General features: G+C 37.0%; 2 protein-coding genes across 4 annotated transcripts in view; one reads left to right on the top strand and one right to left on the bottom strand.

Moving 5' to 3' along the window:
- Positions 1 to 18470, bottom strand: part of PPME1 (protein phosphatase methylesterase 1) — a 69541-nt gene extending 51071 nt beyond the window's left edge. Inside the window, exon 1 of the mRNA XM_037148679.2 lies at positions 18197 to 18470. Coding sequence (XP_037004574.1) covers positions 18197 to 18297 — 101 coding nt within the window. The 5' untranslated portion in view covers positions 18298 to 18470. The remainder of the gene's footprint in view (positions 1 to 18196) is intronic.
- A 264-nt stretch (positions 18471 to 18734) lies between these two features.
- C2CD3 (C2 domain containing 3 centriole elongation regulator) overlaps positions 18735 to 22649 on the top strand; it is a 124560-nt gene continuing 120645 nt past the window's right edge. For 2 of the 3 annotated variants that reach the window (XM_037148643.2, XM_037148646.2), the window contains exons 1-2: positions 18735 to 18982; positions 21714 to 21983. In XM_037148643.2, the coding sequence (XP_037004538.2) occupies positions 18928 to 18982; positions 21714 to 21983 (325 nt within the window). In that variant the 5' untranslated portion in view covers positions 18735 to 18927. Of the gene's footprint in view, positions 18983 to 21713; positions 21984 to 22649 lie in introns of those variants that run through there. The other variant, XM_037148645.2, reaches the window with a different exon arrangement.

Here is a 22649-nt window from a genome sequence, read left to right as displayed (position 1 = left end):
GGAAATACAGCTTCTGCCTAAAGCAGGGGTGTCAGACTCATTTTCACCAGGGGCCGCATCAGCCTCACATTTGCCTTCAAAGGACCAAAATAATTTTAGGACTGTGTAAATGTAACTACTCCTTAACTGTTAAGGAGTTGAAATTACATTTGGCCCTTTGAAGAATCAAATATTTTTATCAAACACGTTTATGGACATTTTGCGGTTATCACAGACCCTGATCAGATTCTGATGAGTGCTATAAACTTCCACTCTAAAAAAAAATAGCATAAACATTTATTTTGTGTACGGTTCCACTGGCACCAAGAAGCCCATCTGAGAATCTCAAATTAAGAACCCTTGGTCATACTTTGACCATAACAACCTATTTCCAGGGGGGAAAGGAATCGTTTTTTAAAAAAAAGAATGAGGAGATACTAAACCCTTAATATGTCCTACACCTAAATTAATTTTCCATTTGCTACCTATTCGTTTTCATAACCCAGTTCTGCCTTTATTAAATTGTGTGACCTTCTTCAAGTTATTTAACTTCTCTGAGTTTCTTTATGTCAAATGGAGTTTTACTGCTATTTTATAGGGGTTGATTTATGTGGATTAAAGTAGGCTTCTTAACCCTTGCTTACTCTCAAATCAGTCTGTGCTAATTTGCTACTGATGTGTGATTCATGAGAGCATAAATGTTCTCCATTTGTTTATTAATGTACTCTGAGCCTGACACATTGATATTATCTGCTGACAGTGTGAAATGAGCTAATGTGCATGAAGTACTTTGTTTGCTGCCTCAGTAAATGTTGTTGTTGTTAGGCTCTGAGGTTAATATAAACAAGATCCTCCTTACTGAATCCTCATAGAGTTTCCATTAAAAGGTAATGGAACACTACAACACTATGTTAATCAAGACTATAGTCCTAGCATGACAGTACACATACAGATTTACTGAACAGAATTGAAAGTCCAGAAATAAACTCTAACATGCAGTTAATGGATTTTCAACAGGGGGACCAAGACAATTCACTGGGAAAGAACAGTCTAGCCAACAAATGGTGTTAGGACAACTGGATATCCATACACGAAAGTATGAACCTGAACCACCTTCTCAGACTATACACATTAACTAAACCAAAGTGGATCATAAACCTAAATGTAAGAGCTAAAACTCTAAAAACTCTAAAAATGTAGGAGTAAATCTGTGATTTTGGGTTAGGCATCAATTTCTTAGTTACAACACCAAAACAAGAAATGATAAAATAACAGATTTAGGAGCTGGATTTCATCAAAATTAAAACTTTTTGTCAAAACTATATACAATTTGATGTAGTCCTATTTATTTTTTCTTTTGTTTCCCTTGCCTGAGGAGACATATCCCAAAAATGTACGGGCTGTTTCCTTCTAGGAGTTTTACGGTTTCAGGTCTTTAAATCTTTAACTCATTTTGAGTTTTTGTTTTTGATATAAGAAAGCAATCTAGTTTCATTTTTTGCATGTATCTTCCAGTTTTTGGTAAACTGGAAGATACCAAATTATTGAACAGATTGTCTTCACCAATGTTATGTAGTCTTGCCTCCTTTGTTATAGATTAATTGATATATAGGTGTGGGTTTATTTCTCAGATCTCTATTCTGTTCCACTGATCTGTGTATCAGCTTTCATGCCAGTTCCATACTGTTTTGATTACTGTAGCCTTATAGTATAATCTGGTATCAGGCAATGTGATAACCCCAACTTTGTTCTTCTTTCTCAATATTGCTGTGGCTATTCAGGGTCTTTTGTGGTTTTACATACATTTTAGGATTATTAATTCCAGTTCTGTGAAAAATACCATTGGTATTTTGATAGGGATTGCACTGAGTCTGTAGAGTGCTCTGAAACAAATTTGTATATATTATTCAGCCTTTAAAAAGAACCTTATCCTGTCATAGTCTATCCCATAAATGAACTTTGAGGACCTTAGGCTAAGCAAAATAAGCAGGTCACAAAAAGACAAATTCTGCATGATTCTTCTTACATGAGGTATCTAAAGTAAATGGAGATAGAGAGATGGAGATAGGAAAAGAGACAAGATAGAGATGACAGAAACAGAGACAGAATGGTGGTTGGCAGGGGCTTGCCAGAAGGAGAGATGAGTTGTTTAGAGGATGCAGTTTCAGTAATGCAGGAGGAGTGGTGGTTCTGGGAATCTGTAGCACTACAATGTGTGTGGTTGCCAATACAGTATTGTACACCTGAATATGGTTAGAAAGGTGCACTTTATGTTATGTTTTCATTTTGCCACATTAAAAAAATCAGTGAAGATTCTTAAAAATATATGCATACTTTTTATACTACAGCTATGTACAGATTATCTTAACTTTCATTTCCAATAATGACAAGCTTTGGGATCATTAATAACTTAATCTCTGCCTCAACACCCTCAACTATAAGCTCTAAAAAGTGATTACATAATACTTCATTAATGTTAATTATTATGAAAATACTGTCACAGCTGAGCCACAGGGTATACTGATAACACTTTCTTTCTTGTACTTCTTACTTTTTTCCAGAATTAATAATTGTCTTTTATTTACTTAGTTTTTTAATTAAATTATCATTAATTGCTTCCCAAAACCTTTTTATAGGTTAAAAAAAAAAAAACCTTTAATAGATACCTCACAATAGAAGAAACACAAATAGCCCACAAACATATGAAAAGGTTCCCAATTTTTTATAGTGGAAACATAAAATTTTAAGTCACAGCAAGGTATCATTTCACACCCATATGTTTAGGAGAAAAAAACAAGCCTGAATAAAAATCTTAAACAGTATTCAGTAATCATGAGATCTGTCCAGAAAGTATCCAGCCATGTACTATGGGAAAAAAATAGACATTTATTGGAAAAGTAACAAGATACAAGAAACATTGTACATGAGACAATGATGTCTCAGTTCCCTTCAAAGTTACAACCATCTAGAGAAACTCTGGTTCCTTGGTAGCAGTTTGAATCAAGTCATTAGCAACAGCAGCACTATGTTCCTTCTGCTCTGGTAGCAGAAGGCACAGAAGGAATCTTGCCACAATATGTTTAATGCCAAGATCCTGTGTCAAAATCTTGGACACAATAGTTTTTGGAATCCCCAGATCAGCTTCTCATTTTCACACTCTCAGTCACTGATCTTTGTTGATTTGCAGCCTGTACACGTTGAACATTTTTAGGTGTTTTGTTGTTGTAGGCCTTCCGGAATATGGATCACTTTCAGCAGATTCTTGACCATCTTTTAAGTGTCTCTGCCACACTTTTTTTGTATTGCACTCATTGCATCATCCCTGAAAGCCTTCTGAATCATCCCAATAGTTTCCGTGGAGGAATATTCAAGCTTAACACAAAATTTGATGCAGATTCATTACTCTACTCGCTCAGTCATTTTGAATGTGACAGCCACACAGTATACATGCTCACTCAATGGCGTCTACCGCCCACAACTGACTACTAGTAAAGTTGTCATTGTTCATGCATGTGCATTCCTTGGCTGCCAGGTTACATAAATGTCAGACAACCCATTCTCATCATATTAACAATGGCTGACTTTTTCTGGACAGACCTCATACTGTTGGTAGTTTTTATTGGTAGTATAATTGGTTATTTTGAATATCATATGTGTGCACATTTACATACGAATACTATATAAAGCAAGTAGGTGGTTAAATTAATGTCATTAGGTCTAAGATTTCCATTATAAGAGTAAAGAGATAATTTTTTAAAATTTAGTCTTTATTGGATTTTTTTCTATTACCATTTAATCTCCTTACACCCCCTCCTCCCAGCAATAACCACACTGTTGTCCATGCCCGTGAGTTCTTTTTCCTTTTTTATCAATACCTCTCCCCCTCAATTCCCCCACATCAATAGCTGTCATCCTGTTCTCCATCTATGAGTCTTTTCCTATTTTCCTTCCTTGTTAGTTCAGTTTGTTCATTAGATTCCACATATGAGTGAAATCCTATGGTAAAATTTGTCTTTTTCTGACTGGCTTATTTCACTACACATAATTTCCTCCAGATCCATCCATGCTGTCACAAAGGGTAAAACTTTCTTCTTTTTATAGCCAAGTAGTACTCCATTGTCTAAATATCCCATAGTTGTTTTAGTCACTCATCTACTGATGGACACTTAGGCTGCTTCCATAGTTTGGCAATTGTAAATTACACTGCAATGAACATAAGGGTGCTTATCTTCTTCCAATTAGTGTTTTGGATTCCCTCAGATATAGTCGCAGAAGTGGGATCACTGGGTCAAAAGACAGATCCATTTTTAATTTTTTTGAGGTATCCCCATACTGCTTTCCACAGTGGCTGCACCTGTCTGCATTCCCACGAAAAGTGCAAAAGGATTCCCCTTTCTCCACATCCTCAGCAGCACTTGTTGTTTGTTGATTTATCAATGACAGACATTCTGACGGGTGTGAGGTGTTATCTCATTGTGGTTTTAATTTGCTTTTCTCTGGTGATTAGAGATGTTGAGCATATTTTCATATGTCTATTGGCCATCGTATGTGCTCTTTGGAGAAGTGTCTATTCAGGTCCTTTGCCCATTTTTTAATTGGGTTGGGGTTTTTTGATTTTGAGTTTTTTAAGTTCTTCATAAATTTTGGATATTAATCCCTTATCAGATGTATTGGCAAAGACGTTCTCCCATTCTGTGGGATTTTTTATTTTGTTGATGATTTCCTTTGCTGTGCAAAAACTTTTTAGTTTGGACTTTTTGACCCAATTTGTTTATTTTTCCTTTTGTTTCCCTTGCCTGGGAAGATTTATCAGATAAAATATTGCTATGGATAATGTCCAAAATTTTGCTGCCTATGTTTTCTTCTATAATTTTTATGGTTTTGGGTCAACATTTAAGTCTTTGATTTATTTTGAATTTATTCTTGTGTATGGTATAAGAAGGTGGTCTGGTTTCATTTTTCCGCATTTATCTGTCCAATTTCCCCATCACCATTTATTGAATAGACTATCTTTAGCCCATTGCATGTGCTTGCTTCCTCTGTCATATATTAATTGACTATAACGGTTTGGGTTTATTTCTGGACTCTCTATTCTATTCCAAGAAATACAAAGCATTGTAAGAAAATATTATGAATGACTATATACCAACAAACTGGACAACCTGGATGAAATGAATAAATTCCTAGAAACATACAATCTTCCAAAACTAAATCAGGAGTAATCAGAGAATCTGAATAGACAAATTACACCTAATAAAATTTAAGCAGTAATCAAAATACTCTCAACAAACAAAAGCCCTGGACCAGATCACTGTATAAGTGAATTTTATCAAACATTCTGGTAAGAACTAATACCTCTCCTTCTCAAACTATTTCATACAATTCAAGAGGGAAGACTCCCAAACTCATTTTACAAGGCCAGCATTAGGTTTAACCCCCTTTTAGAGGTACTCAGCACCTACAACTTCTGAGCCTTTATGGCAGGGGTGTCAAATTCATTTTCAAGAGGCCACATTAGCCTCATGGTTGCCTTCAAAGGGCCGAATGTAATTTTAGGACTGTATAAATGTAATTACTCCATAACAGTTAAGTGAGAGCTCTGAATTGCTGCTGGGTAGAAACAAGGTGCCAGGCCAGATAAAAAAAAAGGTGGAGGGCCAGATTCGGCCTGTGGGCCTTGTGTTTGCCACCTGTGCTTTATGCGATTGTGATGTGGCTTAGCTTGAAATTTTATTCTCCTTCTGTGAGCAATTTTCAGTTTATCCATTTGTTAGTGAGTTAATTCTTTAAATTTGCTATCTTCCTAAATCTTGTTGGTATCTTATCTTCCCTCTTCTACTTTGCTCTTTGGGTTTATATCCCTTTTTCCAAGTTACTTTTCTATAATTTAATTGGGTTTGAAGAGAGAATGGCGATAAACACATGAACTAATTTAATTTCCACCACAACCCTCTGGGGTAGCTACTAACATCCCTGTCTTGCAAATGAGAAAACTAAAGCCAAGGGAGGTTAACTCATAGAAGACCAGAGAGCAGCAGAGCTAGAATGATATTCTCAGAGTCTTGTCCTTAATAGTTTTCAATACTACCCTCAAAATCATTCTAGGTGTTCCATTCTAGAAATTCAGAAGCTAGCAATGAACACCCAGAAATACCTAGAAAGAGATGGCAGAGAACCCTTGCAGCAAGCCCACTGAGTACCTGGGAGTCTAAAAAGAAAGTCAAAGTTTACAACTGTAATGATAATGATGGAAAGGTGCAGAAGGATAAAGGGAGAAGGAAGAATCAAACAACTCTCAAGTTTTTCTGATGCCATTCTCAAGGAGAACAGAGGAGGCCTTTTTAAAGAATTCCAACTTACTAAATACTGATTTACCATGTGCTTGAAAATCCTAGGTCCTATTATTATTACTTTTCTGTGTTGGCCACTGGTGAAATGTTAATTGTTAACTGGGCATCACAGAATCCAAAAATGTGTGACATTTCACACAAGGCCTGCATTTGACAGGACAGGATATTTATGGCCCAATATATGATGTAGTTTCAAGCAAATAAATGAAACCTTACCCATTTAAAAACACTTTCAGATAAGACATTTAATCCACAGGAACTTCTAACCTGCTGAGTCAGATCACACCAAAAGTATACTTTGCTTTAAATGGATGGATAAACACAGACTGCTGTAAGCACAGGAAGAACTGTGAAATTATACCTTTGGCAATAAAGAATTCTGCTTTACCTAAGTTAGAAAAATTTCTAATTTTTATGTCCTACCACTCATCCAACCCAAGAATAACATAACTAATAATTTTTTGCCAAAACCCTAAAAAGTATAGAGATAAAAGAATATACAGACAACTTTACTAAAACTGTCTGGACTCAAAGAAAAACACAACCACTGAGACATAAGTAAGAAGGCAAGAGCTAATTGTAGCTGTTCACTCTCATACTCAATGTGTGTGTGGCCATACTCAAGGATCAGAACTTATCTAAGCTACTGTTCTGCTTAGACAGTACCACAAAAGAAATGAACCAAGCAGATCTGGGATCAGAGTTTAAAAGGCCAACAAGTCTGAAGAAACGCAAAACACTTATTCGAAAGAATGTATGTACCCCTACATTCACTGCAGTGTTATTTACAATAGCCAAGCAATTGAAGCAACCCAAGTGCCCATAAACAGATGAGTGGGTAAGTTGTAATACACATATACAATGGAATATTACTTGGCCATAAAAAAGAACAAAATTTTACCATTTTCAACGGCATGGATAGACCCAGAAGATATTATACTAAGTGATATAAGCCAGTCAGAGAAAAACAAATACCATATAATTTCACTTACATGTGGCATCTATAAGGAACAATACAAACAAACAAACAAACAAACCAGAAACAGACTTCTAGATACAGAGAACAAACTGATGGTTGCCAAAGGAAGGGTTTGGGGGACTGGGTCAAAAAGGTGAAGGGACTGACAAATACAGATTGGTAATTACAAAACAGTCATGGGGATATAAAGTACAGCATAGGAAATACAGTCAATAATAGTATAATAACTATGTATGATGCCAGGTGGGTACTGGAAATATCAGGGGAAACACTTTGTAAAGTATATGACTGTCTGACCACTGTGCTATACACCTAAAACATACACAAAATAATACTGAATGTAAACTATAATTGAAAAAATTTATAAGCCAATAAAGTCCATATTGAAGACTCTCATGAAGTATATTTCAGAACCAACAGCCATATAAGCTCCTCCCCAGACTCACCTGAATGCCATGGTAATTTAGAATAAAAGACTTATATCATAAGCATTCAGCAAATATCTTCAGGGTAATTATTTTGGAGGCTTTTCCCAGTCACAATTTGCTTATATAAGCAGCCAATTTAATTCCAATTCAGTTAAAGAGATATTTGACTATGCCCTATATGGCAGGTGCTGTTATACTTTCTAGGCACTAGGGCAATCAGCAGGCAAGAAGTTTCCATCAATGAATAAAACTTAGTCCTTGCCCTCAAAGAGCTCATGCCTGGGAGTAAAATAGATAAGCAAACAGTCACTGCACACTAATGACAGAAATAAGCCTAGCATACCAGGAGAGCTCACAGATGGAATATCCAATCTTTTGAGGGGTGCTTATGGGGATGAAATCAGGTCAGGGAAGAATTCGTAAAAATTATATCTGGTAAGAACTTTGTCAAGTCAAATACTATAAAAATTAGAAGTACCATCCTTATTTATTAAACAATAACCTAGACCGGGAGGAGGTAAGAATACAAATCCTCTAATTATCAATAAAAGATTACAATTTCCCGATATTTAGTGAAAAAAATGTTGGTATAGAAAATTTTCAACTTAAATTTGGGTTTATATTCCAAAGGTTTGTAAAATAGGTTGCTGGAAAAACTGAAGCACATTTCCCCTGATTAATATTATTATGAAATATTGGTAGATTCTCTGAGTAGCTCCATCCCTAAGCCTCCTTAGCCATAATATGCTAAAATGCTATTTGTGATAAAATCCAGCCAATAATAATGTAGCTCAGGTGATTAACACAGAAAGCTGAATTCTAAGTGATTTGAATATGCCAACATTTCAAACCATGGCTCTTATGCTTAAGGAAAAGTTGGTTTAATTAAAGGAATGAGCAGTATTCAATGAAACAAACCAGACAAGCATATACTTGTGCTAGGCATTTTAAATTTACCTAAATTTAATTCTCACAATAACTTGAGCTATATTTTTAATAGAATACATATAAAGGGATATAAATATGGAATCACAGAAGGATATAAACAGGATACAAGTTCATTTTTGCATACTGTCAGTAATTACAGTTTTTGAATCTCACTTCTATACTCGACAAGCCAATGCCCCCTGCCCCCATCTATTTCTCTACTAAATTCAGGGTGGACAATTCTAAACTACTGAAAAAAAATGTTATGTGTCCACTGTGTCAGAGCATCATTCATTAATTCATCAAATGTTTATTGAGCTCCTGTGTGCTAACCACTCTGGGGCATGTAAAAAAAACACAAAGGAGTTTCTAATTAAGTTAAGGAACACTAAACAAGTAGATTATAATCTAGTCGTTAACAGAATAGATAAAATACTATATCTACAGGGCACCATCAATTATAAGATGAACCATAATTTTATGTACCACTAAGAAAAAGAGCTGCCAAAGTATAATATAATACTCTATCAAACGCTTAAAATGCATTATTTTTATATTTATTGATTTTAGAAAAGGGGGAAGGGAGAGAAACATCGCTTTGTTGTTACACTTATTACATACTCAGTGGTTGATTCTTGTATGTGCCCTGACTGCAGATCAAACCCTCAACCTTGGCATGTCAGGATGATGCTCCAATCAACTGAACAACCCAGCCAGGGTCTTTTATGTTTCTTGAGAAAGCTCTGTGCTTATACTGGTTCATCACAGATCACATATGGGTATATATAAAATGAAAATGAGAGCAAAATAAAATACTTAGGCATTCCTAGACAATTTCTTTATACTGTGAGTCTTACGCTTTTTTGAATCATTCTAATACAGTCCTTTGAGCCTCACAAATATATTGATGATGAAGTGTTTCTTAAAACTAAATACCAGCTCATATGCCAACTTTACCATTATGTAGAGAGGTATCTCACTTTTGACTCTGAATTTAGGAATATAGCTTAACTCATCCTCACAACCATTCAGTTATTAGTGGTTAAAAATGCTCCACTTTTGTCTCTAGAATTTTCTTCCAAGCTGCCAAAACTTATTTAGTTAGGGCTATTACCTGATCAATAGCAACTGTTAAGGTACTATTATTTATTTCAAGTATGAAAAGGAATGTATCTAAGAATTGATGAAATATAGCAAATAAGTTTCCATTATATAGTTTTACCACTTAAGTAATGATTCCATATATACATCTTATCTTTCTACTCAAAAGCAACTCTTTGAGGCTAATATTATCCACATTTTAAGACAATAAAGTCAAGTTTGCACCAGTTAACTGTATGTGCTGAAGCCAGGAAGGAAATCCTAGTATGTTTATTTAAAACTTATATTCTTTCTAGAACAATACAGTAGAAGTACAGAACTAATAGTATTGATATGGAGTTGGCACTATGGTCTATGGGCAAATCTGGCCACAACTTCAGCCTGCTGTTATGGTTTGGAATGACTGGGATTTTCAAAACAATCTCTTTTTCTATCTTCAAAATATATTGGTAGCACACGTTTAGGACTGGTTGTCAACACAGGCATTCCTCAGAGATACTGTGGGTTCACCCCTGGACCATCGCAATAAAGCTACTGCAATAAAGTCAGTCACAATCTTTTTGCTGGTGGAAGGTCTTGCCCTCAAGATCTCGTAAAAAATGCTGTATCTGTGAAGCACAACAAAGTGAAGCACAATAAAATGAGGTATGACTGTACTGGATTTTGAAGAACATCAAAGTGAGGTGTATAGGCAAACAACTCTTTTAATAGTGCTATGAATTAAAACTTTCTAAAAAAAATTACTTCATAGCATGAATAATAAAGTTTTTCCAAACCAGCCAGAGATCTTAAATCTGACAGCAAGTAATAGAGCAAGGAAGGGTTGTTAGATTAAAAAAAAAAAAACACAGTATCCTATTTTGAAGACCCTAAGAAGAAATATATTTGTGGCAATAAGTCTAACAACAATGGAAAAAATGGACGCTCATTCAGAAGTGCTCAGGTCAACAGGGTCAAACCTGGCAAAAGTGGGAAAGGGGAAAGAGGAGAAGGGAAATCACGTTCTATACCAGTGCTACAGTGAACTCAGTAGGAAATTTGCAGTCAGAAGATCTGTCTCTCCCACTTGTTAACATCAGGGCTTGGGGGCAGATACTGTTAACTTTCTACATTCTTTACCCACTTCCCACTCTCTATTCCCTAACAGAATTCCAAACTGTTTTAGCAGGTAGTGGAGATCTCTTGTTATCTTTCCTCCAGCCCAAGTGAATAAATCAAAATTGGTCTAAACCAGTGATAGTAATCACATTGCTACTGCCAGTGACTGGTCTTATGATGGATGTGTGAACCAGTTCCAAACAATGAGATAGTAAGACAAGCTTAGCTAGGAAAAGATCTTTGCCCCTGTTCCCTCCTTTTTATTTGGAAAGACAGAATAAAAGCAAGGTTCAAGTGGAGTTCCAGCAACCATAAAGTGACAAACAAAAGAAGGAAAAGCCAACATTTCTAAGAACGACAAAAAAAAAAGATGCAAAAAGTCTGGGACCTGAATGATACAACTGAATGACTGAATTAACTCTGGGGCTGCCTATTAATAATAAATATCCTTTTGGTTTCAACCACAGGAAGCTGTTGGCAAATTAAGTCATTTCTCATTAATGTAACGTTGCTAATTTGAATTTGGGTACGTTTAGTTGTATTTAAACAGTAAATTTTTTAAATTTTTATTTATTAGTTTTAGAGAGGAAGGGGGGAGAGAGAGAGAGACAGAAAAAGGGAGAGGAGAGGAGAGAAAAATTAACTTGTTCCACTTTTTTATGCATTCATTAGTTGATTCCTGTATGGTATGTGCCCTGACTAGGGACTGCACCCACAACCTCGGTATATTGGGACAACCCTCTAAACAACTGAGCTACCTAGCCAAGGCTAAATCTTTTGAGTTCTATAATTGTATGAGAGTAATACGGGATTTACTCTCATACATAAGGAATTTATCCTTAGCTTTTTGTACATATTTAAGTACCATAGCATTAAAGATAGCTTAAGTCAATAACTGGAATCGAGACTTTTTTCTTCAAAAGGAATTCATAATAATATATTTCTTTAAGAAAGACTCAGTATCATAAAAATGTTTATTCTAAATTATTGTACATATTTAGTATAGTCCTAATAAAAATACTATCAAGATTTTTTTCTGACACTAGTCTTGTTGATTAGAAAGTTTATTTGTAAGAATAAGCAAATAAAAGGAGTCAGGAAAATCTTAAAGATGAAATGAGGGGGGACCTACCTCTATCATCTACTAAAACATATTAATGATGCTTCTCTGATTGTAAGTGTAGTGATACATAAAATAAAAAAGGAAGGAAACTTCATAAACAGACCCAAACCTATGTGGAAATTTGGTATATAATAAAGACTTTATAATCAGTGGGGAAAAGGACTTTATAATAAATGGTGTTACAATAACTGGACATCCTGTGGATAAAGATAAAATTGGCTCCGTTCCTCACTTTGCACATCAAGATAAATTTAAAATGGATGTAAAAAAGGAAATCCTACAGGTTCTGGATAAAAAACCTATATAAATTCTTTTATAATCTGGAAGAAGAATATGTCTTTCTGTGATTCAAAATCCAGAAGCAATACATGTTAGATTTGAGTATGTTAAATTAAAAAAAAAACTTTTACATGGCAAAAAATATCATAAGCAAAGTAAAAAGCCAAGTTGGAAAAATATTTTTCACATTTATAAAAGAAAATGTTCCTAATACATAAAGCACTTCAAACGGCCACTTTGGAAAACAGTTTGACAGTTCCTTAAAAAGCTAAACATATTTTATTAACTTCTTTTTATTAGGTAAGTTCCTTTAACAGTTCATATAATAAGGGCTTGGTGATGATGAACTCCTTGAATTTGATCTTATCTGAGAAGCACTTTATCTGTCCTTCCATTCTAAATGAAAGTTTTGCTGGATAGAGCAATCTTGGTTGTAGGTCTTTGGATTTCATGACTTGGAATACCAAACAGAACAACCGTAATGGCATAATCAATAAAAAAAATAAATTAAAAAATACAGTAAAATAAAAATTTTTAAAAAAAGTTAAACATAATTTACCATGTAAACCAGTAATTCCATTCTTAGGTTTTTACCCAAGAGAAATGTAAACGTATTTCCACACAAAGATTTGCATGTGAATGTTCATAATGAGTAGTATTATTCATAATGGCGAAAAATTAGAAACAACCTGTAAATGAAAAAGGAATTTTACAGAAAGTAACAAACCTAAATGTCCAGTAACTGATAAATGAGTAAATGGTATGTGGTATATCTATACAATGGAATATCGTTCAACAATAAAAAAGAATGAAGTACTGATACAAGCTACAACATGAATGAACCCTGAAAGAAGCCAGTCACAAAAGGTCATATTGTGTGATTTAATTTACATGAAATCTCCACAAAAGACAAATCCTTAGAAACAGAAATTAGATTAGTAGTTGCCAGGGGTGGTAGAAAGGGGTACAGACTGCTAACAGGTAAGTAGTTTCTCTGTGGGATAATAAAAATGTTGTGCAATTAGTGGTGATGATTGTACAACCTTGAATTTACTGAAAAACACTGAACTGTATTCTCTAAAAGAGTAAATTCTATATGTGAATAACTTAATTTTAAAAAAATTAATAACTAAAAAAGAAACACTAGAACTTAATTCTTCCAAAAACTCAGTATGTGGCCTTGAGCAAATCACTTCACTTTTCCCTTTATTTCTCTATCGGCATGCATAGCTCCTTAAAGCCTTTCTGAGACCCAGTATCTGTAATAAACTTAAGTTAAATGAAAGACTATCTAATTAGGTATGAATAAACATATAGCTTGAATGGAAAAAGTTGACATTATAACAGATTGAAAAGAGTGTTCCTACTTCATAAAGAGTAAGCCTTTCTCACCTGTATAAAATAATTTACCAGTTACCATTCCTTAAGAGTTTATGTTAGGAAGCTGAAGTACTTTTCATGTATTTTCTCACTCTTACAGCACTCTAAGGTAAGCAGAAGTATCTCTGTTTTACAGATAAGAAACAAAGGAGGAGAGGTTAAGTGACTTGACCAAAGTGAATACTCAAACTGGGCTTCAAACTCTGATCTATATTACTTCAAACACCAATCTCTTTGTGTTTGCCAAAGTACACAATAAACTGAAAATCTGAAGTCTGGATCTGAATCCTGTTTCTGCCACTTAATGATTCTGCAATCTTTGGGAAAGTCAATGAACATTTGGAGTTTCCTCATTAACAGAAAATATTAGCCCTTGACCTAATTTACCTCATAAAATTACAGAGAAAAGGCGCTAATACATATGTCAGTTAAAGCACTGCAGCAATGGAAGAGATATTACAAACCTAGTACTATTGATAACCAAAAACATGTTAAAAAATGAATGGTTTTAATAATCTACAGTCTCATCCTGGCCAGGGTCGCTCAGTTGGTTGGAGCGGCATCCCATACACCAAAAAGTTGGTGGGTTCAATACCCTGTCAGGGCACATACCTAGGCTGCGGATTCCATTCCTGGTTGGGACATACATGGGAGGCAATAGATTGATGTTTCTGTACCTCTTTCTCTCCTTTCCTGTCTCTCTAAAATCAATAGACATTTTAAAAAATATTTCATTTTATTTATTTTTAGACAGAGGGAAAGGGAGGAAGGAAGAGAAAAAGAGAAACATCAATGTGTGGTTGCCTCTTGTGTGCTGTGCCCCCTACCAGGGACCTGGCCCAAAACCCAGGCATGTGTCCTGACTGGGAATTGAACCAGCAACCCTTTGGTTCACAGGCCTGCACTCAATCCACTGAACCACACCAGCCAGGGCTCTATAATCAATAAACATTTTTTTAAAAAATCAACAACCTCGCTAGTGGTATTGAAATATGCTAAAGCAGTTCTTTTCAAAACACACTCCTCTTGAGCACACCACATGTTACACTGATTGTACATTTATGTCCCCCCAAATCCATGTTAAATTCTAAAATCCGATGTAATATTTGTAGGTGGGGCCTGTGGGAGGTGACAAGGTCATAAGGGTGCAGCCCTCATGAATGAGATTAGTGCCTTTAATAAAAGAGACCCCACAGAGCTCTCTACTCCCTTCTGCCATGTGGGCATACAGTGAGAAGACTGCCATCTATGAACCAGGAAGCGGTCTTTAGCAGGCATGAAATCTTGGACTTTCCAGGCTCCACAACTATAAGAAATACATTTCTGTTGTTTATAAGCCACTCAGTCTATGCTATTTTTGTTATGGCAATCCTAACAAACTGAGAAACCAATTGCCAAGTAGGGATCTCAAATCAAAGTAGCTCCAAAAGGTTTAATTAAAAAGTTCAAGAACTGTTTTGGGCATCATCTACTGGTATCTATCATGGAACAATGAAACCAGGATTTCAGGCCTTTGGGGACAAAAACTGTTGATGTCCTGAAAGGGAATGAATTCTAGAGAACAAAACTAGATTGAATCTGGTTCTGCCATATACTAGTTGGATGACTTTTAACCTCTGCCTCTGAATTTCCTTATGTAGGGAAATATCTACCTTGCAAGGTTGTGGAAAGAATAAACAACATACATAAAGCTACTATAATGCCAGGTACATAGTACTTAGAGGAAAAAAAGTTAATTGCTATTATTAAATTATCCAGAATATTACCCAGTAATATTCTGGAATTACTAAATCCAATTTGAAAAACTAAACTATGAAAACTCTAGAAAAACCATAAACTCAAAGTCACCCTGAATATGTATGCAGCTAAAGAAGTTTAGTGAAGCTGAGGGCAAAGGATTATGAAAAATAGTTAAAAGAGAACAGGCCCAACTTGAGACTAAGAAATAGATGGAGCAGACAAAGATAGTAAAATTAAAAAAAAAAAAAAAGAGAGAGAGACAGAGAGCAGAAATAAAGAAGCATTCTTTGAAATTGGTGGAAGTAAGACTTCATAAATCAGGACTGAGAAAAAGGATTGAATCCTAGAATATCTGAAAGGGAGTAACATACACAACTCAGATTAAATATTGCCAGGATAACGACTATGAATTCAAAAAAACACAATGGGACTCAGTTAAGAAACCCATGTCCTAATGCTTAGTAGCTGGCCCTGGGGTACCTCAGTATGAGGAAAATTTGAGTTTCAGTTTCGTCTTTTATTTAGAGAAAGTATTGTCCCTGTCCCTTCATTTATTTTACAGAACACAAAATTCTCTGAGTCTTAGTTTCCTCTACTATACAGTGAAGTGGTGAGATGAAATCATTCCAATGCTCTCTTCCGGCTTTATGACTGTAGAGGAGAGAGTTGATATTATCACTAACACTAGACTGAGGAGAGGCCTGCCTATGTTCCCATAATGAAGTAAGAAAAAAACAAAGGACCACATAAAATTCACTGACATATGCTCTCTTCACAATACTATAAAGGAGCCTCTTTCTGGAGAACTTTATTTTCCAGGACAAGCAGTTAGTCTGAATTTTAAAAACCAAACATTTATTTAAAGAGAGTAATTTACTAACAATTATACATTCTTCTAATTGGCAGATTTTTCCTTTTATTTTCTCAGTATTTTTCTTCAGTTCATCACCAGAGAATTTGCTTTGACAACGTGAGAAGCTGAATTCTAATTAAACTTATCTGAAGCATGTTATAGTTATTAAAAAGCTAATTTTTGCACATTTTTTATACCAAAGAGTGCTGGTAGACTGAAAGATCAAATTTTAGATTAAAATAGGCAGCAACTAAAACACTAGCAACAATAGCAACAATAATACATTAATTTTATACTCTAGGTTAATTTTCTCAAATAATGTTACTGATCGGTTTCCAGATCCTCCATATTATTCATGTTACAGTACTATCTTTGTCTTCCAAAGCTAAAGCAATCTTCATTTTACCTGAAATGCAGCCTTCTACCACCTCTTTCTGTTGTGTATCCACTGTCCATCAACCTATCAAGGTTCTCTCACTTTTCTACTGTGTATCATAGTCAGGTCTCCAATTCCTAGTTTCCTTCCCTGGTTTTTCCCACCATTCTCACCATCTCCTACTGTTTCAGTTTGTAGGATTCTCCTTTCTCTTAATCGCTAGAACTTACTTTCACAGTCCTACCTCTCCTATCCTACCTCTCCTATCTTCATCTCCCCTTTGATCAGTTTTGGTAGATACTACTTCTTCAGAACCTAAAGTTTGTCTTCTCCAGTTCTTATTCCAAGAATATCTACCAATCCATCTCTAGGTTCCAAACACGAACTCTTGACTGCTTTATACCTAAATATTCTCCCTGCCCCTTTTCTCTTTACACTCACTAGTTTCCAGAGTCCTGTCTGATACTACAAACACCCTGAAAAACCCAACAGCGTATTCAATTCCGTCTGCGTTCCAGCAATTAACATTCCATGTTCATCTCATGCTCTCTCTCCTACACTTAAGTATTCCCTAACCTGACACAAGCCATTCAACAACCTCAAATTCCAAAAGTCTATCTCTTCAACAAGGCTTTTTTCCTAGTAAATGGTTTCCCTGAAACATTTTAAGTAGTTATTCAATGCTTCACTAATTCTGAGTTTTGTCAAACCACTACAAAACTGCCATCAGACCTATCTGCCAAGCAAAAATCAATTGCCCAAATCTTCCTCTTTAAGTTCCAAGACCTTCCCTCTGCAGCACTGCCATTCATCAAATCCTATCCCCAGCCACTTCTCAATGTATAGAGCCCACGGGGGTGCTCTCTAAACGCCTCAGTCCTCGCCTCCATCATGTCTCCCCTACACTCACTCACTCATCACATTCCTACTACTCTTAACAGTTTTCTTGGCTATGTCTTTCATCTTTCCTTACGCCTATTTCCCAAGCTTTCTCAGTTCTCCTAGTCACCCCAAGTCGTGAATCTGCCTCTTACACCTCTAGGGACTCTCTCTAGAACCTTCTGCTCTCTAGCTCGTTCCCTCCTTCTCTAACCCTGTTTCAGGTGTTCTCTAGTTCTCTCGGCTTTTCTAATATCTACTTCTCACAGTCTCCCTATTTGCAAATCTTCCTCTAGTTGTTTTTCCTAATTCCCCCCAACTTTTCTCTCGGTTATTCCCCACTTCCCTCCACAACCTTCCCTGGCAGCTCTCTCCCCATCTTCGTCATCACTCCCTTTCTTCAAACCTCCTCCACCCCTTCTTCTATAGGTACCTCTTAAATCTCTTAAATTACCCTCTTGGCTCCCTCAATTTTTGCCTTATTCCCGTCTCCCTTCAATATTATTTGTCCTCCAATTTCCATTAACTTGGCACCTCCCCTAAAACCCAAATCTGCCTTCTACTCCATCCAAACGCCTCCAGGCCGCCGCCAACATTCTCCCCTTTTCTTAGCCTCCCTTGCGGTGCAGCTCTAAACGCCCAGAGCCACCATCCTCCAGTCGCCAAGACCTGGCCTCTAGGAAGAAGGGATCTGGGTCACGTACCCCATTCGCATCTTTGCTCCGCTCTGACTGCCCCCGCTGCCGGGTAAAGGGGGGCGAGAGGGCAGGCGGCCGAGGTGCATGCTCTTCTCGAGGGCCGACATGAAGAGGAGGCTGGAGGTAGTCAAACACGAGCCAAAACTTCGTCCCAGGCTAAGTACGGCCCAACCGGTCACAGACTGCTCCTTTAGTGGTGCCCAGTCGCCTTTGGACAGCACCCAGCTACCGGCAGCACCGCCCACCGCCCACCGGCTCGTAAACTCCACCCACTCGCCTCCAGAGGTTCTACCGGAAGTGCGCAATAGAAAGATTCCTTCCACAAAGGAAGCTGGGTAACGGAGTCTGCGGACACCTCAGACAGCAAGCGGGGAGCTCAACGACCCTTCCCGGAAAGAGAAGCGCTCTTAGAGGCAATGCACCCTGGGCTATGGAGTCCTCAAAGGACATAGCCCTTTGCGCCTGCGCAGCTGGAGGTGACAGCGTCCAACCCCGCAGAGGTAGTGTAGCAAAGCACCCTGGGTGTTGCAGTCTATTGGTAGTGAGGAGTGTTGGCGCCTTTCCTTCTCCGGCTTCCCAGGAGACTGTTAGATGAAAAGCTGCTTCTTCCTGCCTCCCAGGCTGCCCAGCGGTGCCGGTTGCCGGGGAACGCAAGCGCGGTGGGAAGGGATGGCGGGAGGCTACGGCCTAGGTTCTGGGGCCGGAGTTGAGTTGGTGAAGAAAAGGTCGGCCTCATCATGAAACAACGCAAAGGCCAGGGCCCTGGGGGCGGCCGCGGCCGCAAGAAAGGAGGTAACTTGAGCGACCGAAAGTTAAGGAAAGCGTCATAAGGCTAAGTTAGGGGAACAGGGTGTATGGAATTCTAGGGAGACCCCCGACAACTGCCTGTTTAAAAAAAAAGAAAAGCTTTGGAGGAGAGAGAATAACCAGGGAATCAGTATAAACAGAGGGCAGTCAGCTCACCAACGAATGGAAAGGAAACGGGCTGGAGGCGGGGGTTGGGGAGTGGCAAACTGGACGAATAAATGGGGCTAAGTGAGGACTTAAAAGGTACTGATAGGACACCTGTAAAGGAAGGTAATAAAAAATTACATATATTTTTTGTCTTTTTGGAAATTGAGATGTAATTGACATAACATTGTTAGTTTCAGGTCTACCGCATAATGATTGGATGTTTGTATATGTTGCGAAATGATCACCGTAATAAGTAGTTAGCATCCATCACTATACATAGTTACAAAATTTCTTTTCCCATAGTGAGAATCCTTAAGATCTACTCTTTTAGCAACTTTCAAGTATACAATACACTATTAGAGTCACTGCAGTGTAAATTAAATCAACCCCATGACTTGGGAGGGTTTTTGATAACTAAGTTAAAATGTGTGTTAGGGTACGCCTTTGGAGGTCCACAAAGGATGGAAGAAATATAAGTTGGAGAGGAGAGTCTGTCAGTAATTCTAACAGACAAGGGTCATCATGTTTTATATGTTACTGAATCCTCAAGAACTAGCACAAAGCAGGACTCAGAATGAGTGAAGCATAACTATCATAAAACATGAAGGGCTACAAATGGGAAGTCAGGAAAGATAGTTGTGGAGGAGATAAGAACAGTGGGGAATTAGACCATGTGGTAGGTAGGGTTGAAGGGGTGAGGGTGTGAGTATCTATGATGGATTTCAGATGATAAAAGAGTGTAGCAAGAGGTTTATCAGGTTCACTCCAGAAGAGACAGACTCACCAGGAGAGCAGAAAAATGTTACCTGCAGCAAGAACAGTCACCCTAGGAACCTAGGGCAGATCAGGAAACTAGAATTTGAGTCTCTACAGGGCTTTCTCAAAAACAAAAATGAGTGACTACCTTTTTACATTATACACAAAGAAATAGAATAGTTATATTAGGCCATTGGAGTGAGGTCTGGAGCTAAAGAAATAAATCTTATCCAAACTTTAGATTTAAAAAAAAATTCTCACCCAATCATGTGGTTATTGATTTTAAAGAGAAAGAATTAGTGATGTAAGAGAGAAACATGATCAATCACCTCCAGTATGCACCCTGGCCAAGGATGGAACTGGCAACCCAGTCTGACCTGGGATCAAACCTGCAGACCTTTTGGTGTACAGGACAATGTTTCAACCAACCAAGCCACCGGCCAGGGCTGTTTAAAGATACTTAAGACAGTTTTGAGTCAGTACCTTCCTGCCTAGAATGATGGGAAGATATGAAACAAGCAAGGAAGTGGCCATTTTTGGTGCTCCCTACGTGGAATCAGCCAAGCATATTTGGTTAATAGGAAAATCAAAATAGAAATAACATAAGAATGCCCTACTAGCTACCTTTTTTTCTTAAGATTTTATTTATCTTTAAAGGGGAAGGGAAGGAGAGAGGGAGAGAAATATCAATGTATGGTTGCCTCTCGTGGGTCCCTTGCTGGGAACTGGCCTGCGACTGAGGCATGTGCCCTGACTGGGAATTGAACCAAGATCTTTTGGTTGGCAAGCCTGCATTTAATCCACTTAGCTGCACCAGCCAGGGCCCTTCTACCTATCTTACATGCATATGCAGTAATGCTCATGTAAACACCGTGTATAATTTTTATATTGAAATAGTTATCCAGAAAGATTATGGTGGGTCTTTACTCTACTATAGAGAGCAGAGAGGGAGTTCACTTCAGAAATTCAAAGAATTACTTAGATAAATTCTTGAGCTGAGAGATTCCAATATATTTTCTTCTAGTGAAGCATAAACAGTGCCCAAGAGAAAAGTTGGAGAAATAGATCTGTAATGTAAGAATGATTTCTTAAATCTCTCAGGCTTGATTAGGAGATAAAAGGAAAGTTGTATAGAAAGCTGTGTTTAACTGCCTCATTTACATTTTGTTATCTGTATGAAGCCAATAAATATTATGAACCCAGCATTGAGCTAAAAAATTGAGCAGAATCTAAAGATGATAATCTTTGTCCTCATCAACTGTGTGATATTGGTGGGGAAAAAGACAATCTAAGGTGTTCTTTACTGAAATGCTGAGTTTTTTTGTACAGACCTAATCATTTATTTGAGAATTGAATGGAGTTGTTTAGTGATAGTTTTAAAGTAAGACAGTTATGTAAAGATAACATCTTAAGAATTGTGGACTTTGTAATAATCAAAACAATAGTACATGGAAGAAAGCTTTCAACTACTGAGATTTGAAAATGTATGTATTATATCACTGTATTTGTATTTTTCAAATGGTCTCTTTCCATTCAGGAGGAGTTTGTATTAGTGTGTCTTAAGTTGGTATGTTCTTTATTTGTACTAACTGAAACCAACTCTAAACACCAGTTTGTTGTCAGGGTGGCTTAAGTGACCAGGTAGTTTATTCTGTGCTCTGGTTTACTAGTTACCTCTCCTTTATTAGAATAGGTAAGATAAGCCTGCTTGCTGTAGAGATTAAAATGTTTTTATGTGTTTTTATTCCAAAAGCAGATGTGTTTTCTATATTTAGTCTAAAATTTAACTGAGTATTCTTGAATTTCTCCACAGTTTTGAGTGACATTCCTCCATCTACAAGTCTACCACCTCTAGTTGAAGGCCAACTACGCTGCTTTCTGAAGCTTACTGTTGATAAAGTCATATGGAAGATTGCAAAGCCTCCTTCTTGTATACTTGTTCGAGTGAGATGGTGGGGAGAAACATCAGATGGAACCCTCTTTTGTCCCAGGGACACATTGCAGACTGAACCAAAAGCTGTGAGAACAACTACACGCTATGCTGTTCGCTGTGGTCCAAAGCAATTTACCTCTTACCTGACAGGTATGATTTTTGTCTTAGTATTTCACCTACAGACCTAATAAGCATGTAGTGATGTTATTAGCAATAGATGTTATTGCATACCTAGCATCTGTATGACATCGTTAATTATTGAGGGCTCAAAGAGGTTTAAATATAGACATAATTTATTGAGAGTATACTATGTGCCAGCAATTGACATGTATTATTTCTAATTCTTAATAACTCAGCAAGATAGATTATTTTCTCTCTTTTATAGAGAGAAAATGACACTCAGGTTCAGAGATGAAATCAGTGCTCTCTAAAGTTACATAGTTGACGATGGCAAAATAGATTTGAACCCACTTCTATCTGATACCAAAACTCATATACTTTTTCCAAAATCATGCTTGTTTAAGTAATAACCATACTTTTTGTTCTGGGACTTAAATTATGCTCAAGGAAAGAGGATATAGATATAAAATTTACTAACAGTGTGAGATAATCACTGCTAAGTACCGATGAATGGTTTAGTGAGTTAATACTACAAATTTTTAAAGAAGGGAAAGATCCCTCCATAGGGATCCTCCAGGAACCCAAATCTTTTCATTTCTGTTCCAGGAAAGAATTCTAAACGTGCTGCCTTACTTCTCAATATTTAGGTCAGGCTCTCACAGAAACACATGTTGGATAGTGGGATTATTTATCAAA

This window comes from Artibeus jamaicensis, unplaced genomic scaffold (assembly GCF_021234435.1).
Source record: "Artibeus jamaicensis isolate MK-2021 breed Jamaican fruit bat unplaced genomic scaffold, CSHL_Jam_final contig_64, whole genome shotgun sequence".
NCBI lineage: Eukaryota > Metazoa > Chordata > Mammalia > Chiroptera > Phyllostomidae > Artibeus > Artibeus jamaicensis.
The sequence above is the reverse complement of the archived record's forward strand: the minus strand, read 5'-3'. Positions and strand labels throughout refer to the sequence as shown.